A 17,222-nucleotide genomic window follows, 5' to 3' on the forward strand; every position below is an offset into this window, starting at 1 on the left:
TGCACAGGTTCTCCACGTAGATCGTTAACCGGTTACATGCAGTCACTGTCAAGACAGCCCCCCGCCAAATCTGAAATGCCCCTGGACGTGGCCAGAGACGCACTCGAGGGGCAGCCCGCTGCTGCTTATTTGGGTTAATTCACGCACACAGCCAGGTGTGTGCAAGACCCCTCTCTCTGAGAACCTTGAGCAGACGGGACTTTGGGGCTTATCTCCAGGTATGAGAGATTCAGGTCACCTGACTTGGGACTGGTACTATGCATATTATCATGACTTAATATGTTAGGTTTTAACTTCGTTTATTATTCAAAATGGCCTCTCAAAAGTCGACAAGGTCATCAGCTGTTTTTGATGGTCTTTCTGCTGGCCCGTCACACCAGTCCTAGTCTCCTAGGACAGCCTCATTTGTGGCCCCTGCTCTATTGAGAGCCTGGCTCAATCAGAGGGGACAATGGCCAGAAGGAGTGTTGTGAGCCAGGCTTCCCCTAGTCTGGGGAGATGGCCATCAGCCTGTGCTCCTTGGGTTGGCAGAAACATTATTCGTTCTATTCACTCGCTCTATCTTCAAAACTCCCTTAAGTCTTTCAGAGGATTTCAAATAATGGTTTCAGTTAGCGTTTTATAGCTGAAAATGTCTCAGACCTAGTTTAAGAAAAAGTCTTGGGCTTAATCTAGCCTTTTAACCAAGAGGTTCTTGGAAGATTTAGGCATAGAAGAAAAGCATCAGATTAAAAGTTTGTGACTTTCAAATCAGACACATGACCTTAGAAGAAAAGTGGTATTCCCCGAGTTTTTCCTTTTTCCATTCATATCATGTCAATCTTTTCCTCCTGATCTGATTTCTTTCACTAAGTTCCTTTCTTGCTTTCCTTTTCAACCAAATATGGGAGTTATTTACCCAAGTACTCCTTAAAATAAATCTGAAGAGCCTTCCAAACTTCCTCTCCAACCAGAAACCCACCTCACCTCAGGAGTATGTTTAGAGAAGGGAGGAAATTGATATTTGTTGAGTATTCACACACTCCGAGAACTCTACACACATCATTTTTTTAATTGTCACAACTATCTTTACAGAGGGCAATATGGAGAAACGAAGACAAAGAGAGGTTAACTGGCCTAAAGTGAGGAGCGCAGAGGACTGCAGGGAGCCCAGATCGTGAAGCCACGTGGCATAGTTGCAAACTGTGCTCCCTGCACTCCTCACGTGGAAACACAAACGCGCTCTAACATTGATCGTGCACTTCAACGAACACACCACAGGACACCGTGAACCTGTCTCTGTAGTGGAGGCCAGCAGGGCAGAGAAGCAAAGGATGAAGGAGGAAGTGGAATTTAAGGTCTTCTTAGGGAGAGAAAACGTGTCACAGAAAGACAGGGATTCTCAATGGTGACACTACTGACATTGGGGCCAGAATGTTCTTTGTTGTAGGGGGGGCTGGCCTGTGCCGTGTAGGGTGTTGAGCAGCAGCCCCACCCCCATCCTCTCCTGGATATTTTTGTCTGAAAACCAAAAATGTCTCCAGATATTGCCAAATGTCCCCTGGGGCAGTGTGTGTGTGTGTGTGTGTGTGTGTGTGTGTGTGTGCGCACGCACGTGCTATGTACGCCCCCAGTTGAGAACTGCTGCAATAAGACGCCTCGGGTAACATGCTCTGGGAAGGTGTGACACAGGTAAGTGTCCCAAGCACAGGTGCTCCCAAGGATACCACGGCAATGAGCTGCAGGTAGTCACAGTACCCTGAGCTCAGGTGTGTGGCAAATATCACACTCACTTCCCTGCCTCAAGAGGCCAATGCCTGTGACGGGGGCAGCTGCTCTGAGACCCTGCTCCAGTCAGCCACCACCTTCCTTTCAAGTCAGACCCTAAGATTTTAGTCCCACCATCGCTCTTGAGACAGAGCAGGGAATCTCATTCTCAGGAGCGCTAGGCTGGGCTTGGCCTAAGGGCCGGGGGACCCAATACTGTAGGAAACACCCATCTGTGACCAAACCCTGAACGAGAAGGGCACGACGAGCCCCCCGCTCCCTCCACCACCGCCCATCTCCAGAACTTTTCCACCTCCTCCTGAAACTCCGGCCCCGTTAAACTCTAATTCCTCATTCTCCCCTTCCCGCAGCCCTGGCAACCACCACTCTATTTACTGTCTCTAAGGATCTGACTACTTAAGTAACAGCACTGTGAGTGCTGAAAGAAACTGAAGGATAATAAGGGAGGGAGGGAGGGAGGGAGGGAGAGAGGATGGGCACCAAGAGCTGCTAATTTGTGTTTCCAGCCACGCGTGAACCTGACACACACTCTCTCCCTGAGGTGCCTCGAGGTTCCTGTCTCCAGAGGTGGAAATGGGCAGAGGGGTTCAGGGACCATCCCAGGTCACATGGATTAAAGGGCTGGAACTGGGGTCTAAATTCAGGTTAGTTTGATGACTAAACCCCAGTCTTAACCATTATGTGTTCCCTCTCCTCCCAACCATCCTGAAAAAATTAAATTCCTTTGATTCTGTTTTCTGCCTTGCGGTCACTTCGGTCACTTTGTTCTCTTTGAAGAAGTTACCTAGGCACTCCGAGGGCTGGATGTGGGTCGGTGGAGTGAACGCAACGGTTCAGTTCTCCACCGACCACCCCCCAACCCGCCACCGGGTTGCGCACTGCTCATCAGAAGAGCCAGGACTGCCGAGCTGCTCCCCGCCTCACAGGCACGGCGGTTCCCGGCAGCGTCCACCTGCCGTGCGCTCGGCCAGGCTGCTGCCGCAGGTGGAAACAGGAGAGGCGAGATGAAGAGCCGGGAAATCTGAAGGCGAACGCGAGGTGTCCTTGGCAACGTCACTGGCTAGAGCCTCACCAAAGCGTTCAAGAGACTTGACATCTGGGCCCATTCAGCTCCAGAAGCACCCACCAGCAGAGTAACCTGACCCTCCCCTCTCCCACCAGCCTAGACACACTGCCCAATGAACATCCCCACAACCTTCAGTGGCTCCCAGCTTCCTGGGGGATGAAGATGAAACTCCTGCATCCGAAACCCTCTTCCTGCCCCAGCAACTTTCAACGCCCCCCTGAGGAACTTGCTCCCGTTCTTCCTGCCCTCTTCCTGGAGGTTACGCGCCCGCCTCCTAGCCCCAACCCCTCTGGCCCCGGGGACGTGCTTCTCCTCACTCACAACAACCACCGTCTGTGCCAGGGACTGGCCCTCGGTTCAGGGCAAGAGGAAGTGACTCTTGCCAGCACACAGGAACCAGAGCAGGCCCTTCCAAGTGGCGCCTCTCTGACCGACCTGGGATAAACTGAGGCCACCGCCCAGCGGCTTGTGAGTGCACACGTGACTGGGTGACTGAGGGGGCTGCTTGGGGACGGTAGGCCAGCACTGTCCCCACCAGCTTCCTTCTGGAAGGCACACCTTCCACCCACGCCACACACACAGCTGGGCAGTTGCAGTGTGCTCCCAGCCCCGGATCACAGCTGACCAGACTACAGGTGAGCACCTGATCCAAGATGGGCCACTAAATCCCTTTTCTGGAATCCTTTAGACTTGAAACCAAGAGTGACAGGCCAAGGGATATTGGGGTGCTGTCCCCGACCAAGGAGGTGTTGGGGGGGGTGGGGAATAACGCAGATTCCCAGAAGACCTAAGCCCTGCGGTTGGCGATTCCAGAGGAGCAGCAGCGCCCCCATCACGGGCTCCCTGACGACACTCAGGAGCTTCCAGAGCGGATTCCGCTTTCGGCTCAACACAGCTCAAGCACGGTTTCTATTCAATGCGACCAACGGTCCTTGCCCAGCCAGTGACTACTGAAACGCACCCGATTTTTATCTAGAAAAACCGGCAAAGGCAAAAGGAGGCAGGAGGAAGAAACCAGTGCTGATGCGGCGGCATGACAGTCCTGATCTCAGATTTTGGCTCAGCAATTGGGAGCCGTTGGATCTCAGGTTAGGTTGAGATCTCCTCATCGTAAGATGGGAATCTGGACACGGTCCCAGAGTTGGCCTGACAACGAGAGGAGACGCTGCTCGGAAAGCTCTCGGCATTCGGCGAGCACCCACCGCACGAGGGCTGTTCTTACACTCTTGCCGGCGTCCCCCGAGAGCCAGGCTCTGTATTCAGGGCCCCTCGCAGTACCCCCAACACGGTTACAAGGGCAGCATGAGCCCCAAGAACTGAAGTGACCTTCCCGAGGTCACTCAGCCAAAGCTGCATCTCTTTGACCTAAATCCCTTGTTTTTCTTGTCTTTCTACTAACTTTCTGCTCTCCTCCTAAGGACTGGCAAGAGCCAATTTCATGCCTGTTGTCCATCCTGCCCTTCAAAACCCTCCCTACGAGTCCACTCCAGCGTGGGGTGTGAGGGAGGGAGGCTGGTTTTCTTCCACATTTGGTGAATCTGGGCCAGGCGGGCTGTGTTAGATCTGAGCACGTCTTGTGTGTTCCCTGCCATGAGGCTCTCCATGAGGTGGAAGAGTCATAAGAACCACGGCTATTAAAGTCGACCTTCCAATGTCTTACCAATCCCGTAAGATGCTTAAATAATAAACACTGTTTGAACTGAAGGGTTAAAATGCCTGAGGCATAAACAGACTCCTGCACTTTGGGGATGGTTTAAGACCCTTACTTTCAATAGCAAGCTGCTCAGTAATGTCTATTTTTTTCTGTTTCAATCTCCGAGGACGTAAACTGTTGCAGGTTAACAGAGCCTTTCAAGGCTGCACCTAGAAATCCCCGAAAACTAGAATATCAAGGGGAGATTTTTAATATGATACAGAAGTTCAAAATGTTAGACAATCAAGGAGCCCAGAACAGCCTCTTCACATGAAGTGGAAAAGAAAGGCCCAGAAAGCGGAAGGGATTTGCCCGGGGCCTGGCCTGGTGCCCTGGCCTGCTATGTTCTGGGGGAGCTCACCCCCACCCCAACTCTGCCCCCCTAGCTGATCCGACTGTGTGCCCTGCCTCCTCCAGAATCAAAAAGATTATAAGGAGGGGATCATAAATCATTTTTCTCTCATGAGTTTATAGTGTTCCTTTTTTGAGGAGTTCAAAAGCACTCAGTAATAAACCGAGGTGATGAGTTTATGTCTTTTCCTTTTAAAATGAAACTTTATTTGAACTCCTGGAGAGGCATTTACGTTTTCTTAATTTAGGACATTCCTCTGTTATTTTCAACATTTCACCCCATGGCACTTTCTGTGGGCAGGTGGGTGATGGGGGTAGGTGTGGGGGAGGGAGAGGGGTCTGCGTCTGGCCCTCCCCCTTCCCCCCAGGCTCCTCCAAACGCCTGACAGCATCCCCCCCCCCCCCCCCCCCGTCTATGGTTTTCAACAAGTCTCAACATCTACACGGAGGAGGAGTCCCTCCCCCACCCCCACGGGGACTTGGCTGCAGCGTCTTACTTTTGTGCTTCTCTTAGCTGCCCACCTCCTTCTTGCCTTCACCACTAAGGGCAAAGAAAGGGTAGAAAACCATGCTGTGTGTCTGCAGGCGAGCAGGCCGCCCATGAGGACCACTTTGCTCTTCTTACCCTAGCCTCTTGCCACTGCACTTGGGGGCTCAGAAAGAAAGAAAACACAGTTAGCGAAGTTAATAAAATTGAAGCTGGAAACAACTGTACTTAAGAACGAGGTGAGAGAGCAGAAGAGAGGGAGGGAGAAAGAGGAAGAGGAAGGAGAGGGAGAGGGAGAGGGAGAGATGCCTGACTCTTTGTTCCTCCTGTACCAACCCAGGTTTTAAGCAAAAGCTAAACCGTCTTGCTTCGTCTGGCCCAAGCGGTTGGTTAATGATTTTATTCAGGTGTTAAGCCAAATTTCGTAATTAACCACGTGCAAATACGGCCTGGCCACCACCACAGCCTCTCCAAACAGAAACATGTTTCTCCAAACACGGAGAAACATGGAGCAGGGTGCTGCTTCTTAGTAGGTACAACCACGTGCTTAGCTCCCGGGCCCCTGCATTCAATAAACACTTGGTGAATGAATAAACTCAAGAAATACTTAATGAGGCAATATATGTTGAGGGTCTTTATTCCCCCTGGCTTCACAGGCCGGCAGGCCAAACCATACAAAACTCTTCAAGTCAAACCACTACATGGTTGTCCCAGGCGGAGGAGGAGCATTTGGGTTCTCTGAGGGACTTCAACACCACTAGGCCATGGGAGAACAGGGGGTGTCCCCGAGGGGCCCTGTTCCAACCCATTTACAGACATGACAGACGCGTAGATGGAGACCCACTGGACTGGTGCAAAGCAAAATTAAGCCGAGCTGCTGAGCCCTGCGTAGCAGCAGCTTAACTACAGGAGAAAATACTCTATTAGGAGAGTGCTACCTACAAGGAAAGCACTGTTCCTAATCTTTGGATGGAGCTGGCATTTCTCCTAGGAAAACACTAATGTATACTCAAGGGGGTCACTGCTCTCTGAGCATCATTAGGCAGCTCTGGCCAACTATTTAAACGATGAAGTATCGGGGCCTGGGCTGCCTAAAACACGTTGATTCAACTTCAGGAATTATAAACCAAACAGGTAATAATCCCTGTGGTTTTTTGGTTTTTGGGTTTTTTTTGTTTTTTTTTTTCCTTCTTCTTCTATAAAAGGGCAGGGGAACTTGACAAGTGGTCGGAAGCTACTCAGAAGACAAGTGGGACGCAAACATCACAGATTAGATCCATGAGGGTCTCTTGGGCCAAAAGCCTTTCAGGAGACACCGGCTGGGACAGCTTTGACTGTGGGAAAGGCTCCCTACATCAAAACCACCTCTTCTCTGGCCTGAATCTCCTCAAGAGGTCAGAACCAGGACTGTTTTCCTCCCAGCTGTCTCTCCATTATACTTAAAACAGCAGCTTCTGAGAATATAAAAAATACCCAGGCAATAACACTACCCTTAGGATATACTACCTTTCCTCCAACCAAAATTCTAACAACTTTCTCCAAACCTTTCCCTTTAACAAAATGATCCAGTTTAAAACAGGTTGTTGGGACTTCACTGGGGGCACAGTGGTTAAGAATCCACCTGCCAATGCAGGGGACATGGGTTCAAGCCCTGGTCCAGGAAGATCCCACATGTTGCGGAGCAACTAAGCCCGTGTGCCACAACTACTGAGCCCGCGTGCTGGAACTACTGAAGCCCGTGCCTAGAGCCAGTGCTCCGCAACAAAAGAAGCAACCACAGTGAGAAGCCCGCGCACCACAACGAAGAGCAGCCCCCGCTCACTGCAACCAGAGAAAGCCTGTGCGTGGCAATGAAGACCCAATGCAGCCAGAAATAAATAATTTAAAAAAAAAACAAAACAGGTTGCTATCTGTCATATTTTAAGATCACTGACAGATGGTTTTCCAAAGTACATGTATTTCTGTCTTTTATCTTATACTGCAGCCAGAGGTAATGCTGACCCTTGAGGCTAAGAAAGTTTTTTTTTTTTAGTACTTCTAAACGGAATAACAATAGCCAATGGCAGTAAACATTTCTGGAGAGCTTCCTCTGCTAGACGTTTGTATCTCATCTCACCTGCTAACCATCCTATGAGGTAAGGTCTAATACAGGACCATAATTGCTGTCTGCCATTCTGAAACCAAAAAAGCTCTACAACCCCAAAGTCTTTTCAGAACTTACTTGGCAGCGAAACTTAATGGCCCTGAACTCATTTGGAGGCACAGCTGCCCTGAACTAACACGGGGCTATTTAGATTTTAGTTGTCCCACTCAATGTGAATATCCACGTAGTTTGCTACACAAATATGCATGTGTTTGGTTCCTGAGGACGGCCCCACATCTCCTGGGGGTTCCTTAATACAAAATCTGTGCATCTTAATACCTTTCTAAATGCCTCAAATCTCAGAATTCTGAAATATCTGGCCCCAAGGGTGTAAGATAGGGATTGTGAATCTCTATTATCAACCCAGTTCACAGAGAAGAAACTGAGACTCCTCGAGGGGAAGGGACCTGCCCAAGGCCACACAGTGGGCAGGGTGGAGCCCACTCTGAGGCTGGCAGCTGCCATCAGAGTCCAAGCTTCTGGGTACCATGGGGGCTGCTCCAAGACGTGACTTCAGCCAGGAAAGAGTGCTGTGCCAGCAAGGCTCTTCTCCGTAACCGGCCATTTGAGGAATTGGGGAAATGAGGGTGTGGAGAACACCAATCAAAACGGGAGCAATTCGGAGGGCCTGGTGCTTACCTTGCCGAGGACAGTGAGGCATGGTTTCGGGTCCAGTTCTGGCTGTTCCAGCTTCACCACTCCTACCCAGCCATATTCATACAAGTCCTCTTCGTCATTGTTATTACACAGGCCCAGTGGGTGCATCTAGGAAACAAATGGAAAGAAAATTTCAGTAGGCAGGCTGCAGACCTGCTTGACTCCCGGTGTGCACGTCTCAGACTCGACAGTCAAAAGCAACCTCAAAACTTAAAGTTATATGGGGGGGATGCGTTTTTCAACCCATTGAGTGGGTCCTATTTCAGTACAATGAGGTGAGCCCTGGGGAGAACACAATAGAGCCACTACAAATAGACTTCACAGATGCTTTCTCACTGCTTTGTAAGCAGTGGTCACCCAAGGTGGACACCACCCAGTGGGATGTAGGAAAAGAGAGACAGTGTAACTCCCACATAAATGCCGGTCTAGATGGCTGTGAAATACCATAACATTCAGTGGCAGCTACAGAGGAGACGAGCTAGGTCAGCATCCAAAACTATTTGGCTTCCAGACCTTAACAACACATCTACTTCAACTGACGCAAGAGGACCTCGAAACACATTCAGGAATTTATGGAGAGACCACTAGACATACGGCAGAATCACCAGGATAACTAACAGGCTGTTTAAAGGCTACCCCTGGTTACTGGAAAACAGATGAAATGCTTTGAGGTTTCTTCAAAATTTGCAAAACACAAAATCAAAGATAGGTAGGAGAGCACTGTCAAATTTTTACTAGTAAAAGTGCATTTAGTGGAAGCCTGAACACAGAATGATACTATGGCTTGCGCTCACAGTTCTAGTATTGAGTTTTATCAGACCCTAGAATCCCTAATAACCATCTGAGAAGAGGAAGTCCTTGTGGATAAACCTAACTTACCGAGACGTGAAGGAGTCTAGCACGGTGCTAAGCTCTTTAAATAATTGGAAGAAATATGTCTTTAGAGTCATGGCATGTTAAGAGATACAAGAGACTGAAGAATCTACTGTGTTAGCCAGAATAATGGCCCATGAGACATCTATGTCCTAAACCCCAGAACCTGTGAATACGTTACTTTACAAGGCACCAGAAACTTTATAGACGTGATTAAGTTTGATATCTTGGATTACCTGGGTGAGCCCAATGTAATCGCAAAGGTCCTTACAAGGAAAAAAGGGAATCGTGGAAACAGAGGAGATGTGACCAGGGAAGCAGAGGTTGGAGTGATGTGCTCAGAAGATGGAGGTGGGAGCCATGAGCCAAGGAATGCAGGCGGCCCGCCTCCAGAAGCTGGAAAAGACAAGGAAAAGGATTCTCTCTAGACCCTCCACAAGGAACGTAGCTGTGCCGACCCATTTTTGACTTCTGCCCTCCAGAACTATGAGAGAATAAGTTTGTGTTGCTTTAAGCCACTAAGTTTGTAGTAACTTGTTATAGTAGCAAATAGGAAACTAATACACTCTCCTTATCCCCCACTCATTTTACGGATGAGAAGTTCAAGATAAACAGCTTTTCCAAGACAACGCAGCCAGCAAGTGGCTGCCCCAGGGGTGGCCTGGCCCTTGAATTCACAGTCCAGTACCTTCCAACTCCACTTGCTTAACTTTATTGTCCCTTCTTCTGAGAGCTGGTCACCTGACTGGGGAGAAAAGACTAAGAGGTAAAATCTCTGTAAAGAAAGGTTGCCTGCCAGCTCTGAACTGGGTGGTGTGGGAGTGTAAAGTGAGTTTGGTGCAGGTGGCCAGAGTTGCAGCTGAGCTTCACAGGGAGAGCTGGACGGGTCCGGGGCAGGGGAGAGGACGGGCAGCCATCCACTCCCGGGGACGAGGAGCTGAGGGATTCAGGGGGAGAGGAGAGGCTACCTGAGCAGCATGGGAGGCCACAGCCGACACCAAGAAGAAAGAGACGGGCTCAAAAATCAGGAAGGCGTGTGGACACCAGGACAGCACCACAGGTTCTTCGGAAAAGCGGCGCACCGAGAACAATAATTTGAGGCAGGCGGGTTGCACCTTCTGGCAATGGTGGCCCTGGACTGGAGAGGATGAGTGAGTGGAGGAGGGGAGGGAGCAGCCCAGAGGGCAGAGATCCTTGGCAAGTGGATGGAACCACAAGGAAGGGTGAGCGCCGCGAGCTCAAGGGGTGGCCGGCGGCTGTCTTCATAGCGGGCACAGGATAACCCTGCCCTGGGAATTGCAGGACCTGAGATGGGGAAGCCTGCGACATATGATTTTTGCACCAGCCCTCAGACTCGAAGAGTCTGCCCAAAGGAGGGTCCTGCAGTGCAGTGGACGGCACAGCTTCCCTCCAGCTGCCCCTGAAAAACTCAGCCCACTCTAGGATGTTCGACGGTTATTAAATGATGAGCGGCTTGAAATGCAGATCTCCAACTGGAGAGGATGGGCAAGGGCAATAAGCCAGTCGTGCCAAGAGCCAGGCACTTCTGACCCTCCAGGAAGTGGCTCCCAGCCGGGCTCAAGTCAGCTTCCTGACATCCCAGGTCAAGTCACGTCAACGGCAGCCCCACTACTGACACTTTTCTACAGTGTTCCATGATATTTTTAACCTGGCCATGTGCCTTGGAGGTTTCCAGGGGGAAAGGTGCTTTTTGTTACTTACACCTGTATAGGGTTTGGTCAGTGATAGAGAGCTGCGTCAAGGGAAGCAGAGGAATCATGCAGGCCTAAGACTTTGTATGTGTATTAAAACTTTACTGAAGAAGCCAGATATAAAAGGCCATATATTGTATAATTCCACTGATATGAAATATTCAGAACAGGCAAATCCATAGAAACAGAAAGCAGCAGATTAGTGGATGCCTGCCTGGGGGAAGGGGAAACGGAGAGTGACTGCTTAATAGGTACAGGAGTCCTTTTACGGTGATAAAAATGTTCTGGCATCAGAAGATAGTAATGGATGGGTGATCACCGTGAATGTACTAAATGCCTCTGAATTGTATACTTTCAAATGGCTTAAGTGGTAAATTCTGTATCAATTTTACCACAATAAATAAGTTTTTTAAAAAAGTCCCAAGAGTCAGGGACTTCCCTGGTGGTCCAGTGGGTAAGACTCCACGCTCCCAACGCAGGGGGCCCGGGTTCGATCCCTGGTTGGGGAACTAGATCCCGCACGCACGCTGCAACTAAAAGATCCCGCATGCCACAACTAAGAGCCAGTGCAGCCAAAATAAATTATAAATAAATAAATAAATAAAAATAAAAAATAAATTAAAAAAAAAAAGTCCTAAGAGTTTACTCAGAAATGACTGCCCTCAGCCAACACGGGAATCCACAGTGTAGGACGATGTGGTTTCCACCCTTCCAGAGCCTAAACCAAGCACCAGAGCCCTTCGGGAAACTGTGTCCTGCAGAATACTAGCCCTGCACGATGATAAATGGGTTCCTGCACACGCAACTAATGCTGAGGAACAGGACATAGGGATTCAGGATCTACATTTGGAAATTAAAGCTCTGCAGAGGCCTAAGGTTTAAATAACTTAAAAGGGTTTTAACCTTTGCTAAAACCAGCATTTCCTACCCGTTGATGATCAACCCATTTTGTGTTTAATATGCTCACACTGTTTCATGGGACACACTCCGAGAAATGCCAAGTTAGGGAGAGCACAGGTACATGCGTGAGAAGAAACGAACCTAAAGTAGATGTGATCCGAGCCAAACACTGACACGCATGATGCAAAGAGCAAAGGCTGCAGTGGGAGGAGATGGAGGGACGGTGGGGGGCGGCTGGAGAGAAGGGGGGGCCTGGGAGGGCGGGAGAAGGAGGAAGGCGGGACTGTGAACCCAGAGCAGCAGAAGCAGGAGTAGAAGCTGAGGCCCTTAGCAGACCAGGCTGAGGCTCGAGCTGTGGGGCAGGACACGTGGCCACGGGAGGCATGGCAAGAGGGCGTCCGGAGCACTTGGAAATCCCAACTGCGTGAGCCTCACACACGCTGAAGTCCCCCTGGCACCCTGGGCCGCACCCCATGTGGGGCCCTCCCCCTCCTTGGGCCCAAGACTCCTTTACAAAGCATCCGCTGTCACTGGGGTGACTGTGAGCAGCTCAAAGTGTCAGCCCTGTCAAGGGTGTTGACTTCTGCACAGGGATCAAAGATTTAAAAACCAAAAGGAATTTTTTCTCAAGTGCTGGTGGGTGTAATCGGTTGGCGTGGGTGGTTTATTTTCCCAGGGAGGGTAAAGGGCCACCAAAATCACATCTCAGAGCATCCAAAACCAACCTCACCATCCTCCCCCTTCCCAGCTCCACTCCAGAGTTTCTTCTCTTCTGAGTTCCTTATTCTAGTCTGTATCTCCAGAGGCCCAAACTACTGGGGCTGTGAATTCAACCTCAGCTACGTCTCAAGTGTAACTGGCCTCTTTGACTCACCTGCCAATATTGTACAATTCAGGTCTCTTTCAGCTCACCCCTGATGACAGCATCAGCTTCCAGAAATGCCCGCCACCCTAGGTCTCCAAACATTTACGCCCTGGGGTTCTCTTTTCCCAAGGGCTCCAAGTTATAAGCTCAGCAGAATGTTTTATAGGGAAGCCATAACATGAAAATATTCACTCATAAACTGACCTGTGTCAAAGGATGGAATATTCTAGGCAAAGGCATAAAATGCAAACGAATATGCCAAGTCTGGGGAAAGTGAAGGAGAGGGTTTTCTTGTTAATTGAGCACCAACTATATTACTCTGTTTATGTATTTTATCTTGTTTAATCCTTACAGCAACCTCTTGCTAATTGGTCTATCAGATGATAGAGTGACTAGACCATGTCGATAAATTGCAAGCTAGAACCGAAAATCAGCCAATGATGCAAATATAACAGAGTCCACCAAAGTCATATTAGTCAGCAACAGGATCCACTCAAAGCAAATGGCAAACAATCTAGCTAAGGATTAAAGAAGAAATCCACATGGGGGCTTCCACAGAGAATGATCAAAGGACTAAGACAGAACTTCGGGAAAAGAGAGAGTTCTCTAACGTTTTTGGAAAAATGACTTTGGGTGATCCTGCTGCTGGAGTCAAACGTAAGCGAAGGATGTCACATCCACATTCTCAGACAGTTTTGCTGGAAATATCCCAACACTGCCAACAGGGGATTCGCTCTTTGTTCTCAGAATCAGAACAAAGTTGCAATTATAATTTAACTTGTTAAATTCAAATACAAACTTATTTTCTGTTCCACGTTTCAAGATAAAGCCCCAACCAAATCTTTCTACTGTCTTCTGAGAAACAGTAGCCCTTAACTTAAAAAGATCCCAAAGTCCTTTTCTGGATCACAGTCATCTATGGAGAATGAGGACCTCCAACATATGAAACACATATATTCTAAATATTCAGTGAGACATTGCTGCCACACTATTGCTCCAGGCTGTCATCACATGAAAACCACGCTTGTGAATTCGTACATGCTGACACCAGCCAGTGACATACAGGCAGTGACGACACATAAGACCTGTGTGTGCAAAATTAATCTTAGGAGATTTCAACGAATGATGTTCAAGCATGTTAACTTTGAACTTAATGTGGCACATAAGCATTTAACAATTATAGGAATTTCTGAGTTTGTTTTCTTAAAATGTTTGGGTGTGTGGGGTTTACCTGATCAGATGTTTGAAAGTTAAGAAGTTTTTGCCTTCATATTTTTAAGAAGGTTAAAAATGGCTGAATTGGGGGTGGGGAGAACTGGATGAAGGTAGTCAGAAGGTACAAATTTCCAGGACATAAGATAAATAAGTACCAGGGATGTAATGTACATCATGATAAATATAATGAACACTGCTGTATGTTACATATGAAATGGTTAAGAGAGTAAATCCTGAGCTCTCATCACAAGGAAAAAATATATTTTTCTCTCTTTAGTGTTGTATCTATATGAGACGATGGACGTTCACTAGACTTCTTGTGATAATCATTTCATGATGTATGTAAGTCAAATCATGATGCTCTACATCCTAAACTTATACAGTGCTGTATGTCAAACAAAACTGGAAGAAAAAAAATGGCTAAATCGTGTATAAGAACTCAGGGTTGTCAGAAAGAACCATTAATGAAAACATAAAGGAAAAACCAAATAAAGTCAGAAACCTAGAATGGAACTTGACAAAAACTCACTGGACAGAGAATACTGAAGGAGGAGAAGGACAGCCTGAAATGAGAAGATAAGCAAAACTCCTGGGGCAGGTTCGGAGAAGAAAAATGCCAGTAATTAACAAGCCACACTAAAGTGTGAGGATTTAACAGAAGATATGTCCTGAGTTATAACTTTGGTCTTGTGCTCTCAGAATAACTTCGGGATGTCAACACCCTGGCTTAAGTCAATTGAAGGCAAATTCCCAGTTAGTCCTCTATCGGGAGGTTTGACATTAAGAAGCGGTGACTCTGGCTGCCTTACTCCTGATTTTGTTCTGAGGGGTGTTTGGGGGATGGAGAGGATGAGAGCTTTGGAATCATGTAACCATATTTTGAAACCTGCCTCTTATGAGGCATACCTCCTTGAGCAGATGACTCGATTTCTATAAACCTCTATTTTCTCATCTGTAAAATGGGGACAGTACCATCCACTTCAACAGGGTGCTGTGCAGATTAAATGAGATAAAATATATAATCTTAGTTGCACAGTAGATGCTCAATCAGTGGGAAAGCCCTCTCCTTCTTCACTTTCTCTTGACATGTCACGTTTGCTTGCCCTTCATGCATTTGCCTAGAATTCTCTGTCCTTCAAGACCAGTTTAAATGTCAGCCCTTCCATGGAGCTTTCTTGAATGCACCAATATAGCTAGTTGCTTCCACCTCTACATTCCCAAATGCTTTACATGGTGCTTAGCACAGTTCCTTCAGCCTCTCCTCTGGGATGGGTACCTGCTCCTACAAGGAGTCTTTCTCAGAGGTCCCCTTTCACCCCACCCAGAGCCTTGTGCCCAATAGGTGCTCAATAAATGACCGCTGGGTGTCTCCAGCCCTCAGCCTGGAGACAGGCCTGCTTCCGCATCTCAGCTCTGTTTGGGGAAGCCATTTGCGTCTCTGTTCGGCTAAGTGAGGGAACAGGACAAAGAGGTCAGGATTTCAACAAATTGCTGCCGGAACTTTAAAAGATCCGGCTCTTAGAGTCATTGATCCCCAAGTCACCAAACACATTCCCAGGACTTTACCGGCAATCTCAAGATTTACTGGGAATGGCACAGGAGCAAAGGCTGTTCCTTCTTGGTCTCAGCAGCTGGGCTTGCAGAGGCAGGTAACACTCTCCACGTGCAGAAAACACAATGCCGCTGCCCTTCACTCAGGCAGGCCCACCACAGTGCTTTATGAGGGTGATGGAGGGGGAAGAGGAATAGAGGATTCCTCCCCTAAAAAGCAAAACCTCAAAATTCCCGGCCCCTGTCTGATCTCAGAAGCTGCTGTCAGCTCCGAGAAAACAAGGGAATAAACCGAGGAAGAGGCAGGCATGGGATCCAGGGCACAGAGAATCCAACAGAGAAGAAAAATAGACGGAAATCCCAGGAGGACAGCTATGCCACCAGCCTGCCAGGCGACCAGCCCAGATGGGGTCAGAAGGATGAGGGCTGCAGGAGAGCTCCCAAAATAAGCAAACAAACAACAACAACCTGAGTCATCACCCGGTGGGACTGACAGTACTGAGAAGAGTGTTACAGTCCCGAACAAGAGAATGAAATGTGATAATCAGATAGCAAACTAAAGTAATGGGGCGGGGGGGACAGTTATTAACTCCAGAAAAAAACCAAAAAGTCACACCAGAATTGTAAACCATAAGCAGGGTATGGCATGCATGGCCTGGCTGGGAGCAGTGACAGCCATGATAACGTAAATCCTGACCTAAACATTGATTGTGACATAACTACACTGGGAAAATGCAGAGATGGGAAACGTGTGTATGGGGGTGGGGAGGTGGAAAGGCAGGGCAGGGGAAGGGATGAGGGGGGTAAGAGAACAAAATTGCCATCTTCCAGAGTAGGAAGTTGAAAAATGTACAAATGGGCTAAAAATATGAGGCAGTATAAGCAGGTTTAGAAATTATTGACAGAAATTTAGAAATATTCCCGGAGGTGAACGGCAGAAGAAACCACTAAATAATTGAAAGTAGTTGCCTCTGAGAATAGCAATCAGGGATGGCAAAGGGTACACCAGAGGAACGCTCTTTTAATTAAAAGCCATGAAGCACTCTTTCCCTTCTGTAAACGTATACGTGCTTTATTTTGGTTAAGATCTTCGTAGGCACTGCTGGACAGATGTCCCCTTCCTCCAGATGTTGCAGTCGATTCTCTGGGTCCTGCAGGGAAGCATTCCATCAGGCCAAAGAGAGACCCCCAACAGGCAACCTGCACAGGACTATGGACTTGGAGGACTGCCTGGGACGACGCTCGGGAGCCCCCAGGCCCTGGGCGGGGGACGGCTGGAACACAGCACACGGATGATTCAGGGAGAATGGTGCAGAAGGAACCAGCAGCCCTCACCACCCCCATAAGCCAAATAACTTCCAGGGGGCACCAGAGTGTGATGTGGATTTGGGTGTCACAGAGGTGGCAGACACAACAACCAGGGTGGTTGTTCTAGGGAGCCCCAGTTTTCTCCCAGACACAGACAGATCCTATAACCTCTGCAAGGGGTGCTGAACATCCTACTTGCATTTCCAAACAAGGAGCTGCTCGGGCAAAATGGCTAACAATAAGCAGGGCAGAGTCCTGGCCACCATCAGTGCCAGGTATCGAGCATCTGGTTTTATGCTGAAACATGAAGATGGACCTTCTTCAAATTTCTCGGAGCCCGATGAGGTTGGCTATCATGGTTTCACTCTTTTGTTAATGGACAAAGACTCTACGGGAACTTCAAAGCCCAAAGACTATGTCAGACAAGGTTAAGTATCTGGAGAAATAGAACTACGTTCCCTTGGGTACAGGACATCAAGCCAAGCTTTGAAACCAAGACCAGCTCTTTAAGAAGCTTTCAGTACAAAATCCTTGAGATATACTGGGGCACTTTCCACACGTCTGAAAGGGCAAAACTGAAACCGGGGCTGGTGGTACTCTTATCCAAGGCTACAATATCTCCACACTCTGCTGG

The 17,222-nt window shown here is 48.4% G+C and overlaps 1 protein-coding gene across 1 annotated transcript in view; it reads right to left on the minus strand.

Moving 5' to 3' along the window:
• The window catches only part of ZNRF3 (zinc and ring finger 3), a 147,941-nt gene that overhangs the window by 49,411 nt on the left and 81,308 nt on the right, over positions 1-17,222 (minus strand). The window contains exon 2 of the mRNA XM_036874488.1: positions 8,147-8,272. Within this exon, the coding sequence (XP_036730383.1) occupies positions 8,147-8,272 (126 nt within the window). The remainder of the gene's footprint in view (positions 1-8,146; positions 8,273-17,222) is intronic.

Source organism: Balaenoptera musculus, chromosome 14 (assembly GCF_009873245.2).
Source record: "Balaenoptera musculus isolate JJ_BM4_2016_0621 chromosome 14, mBalMus1.pri.v3, whole genome shotgun sequence".
Taxonomy (NCBI): Eukaryota; Metazoa; Chordata; class Mammalia; order Artiodactyla; family Balaenopteridae; genus Balaenoptera; species Balaenoptera musculus.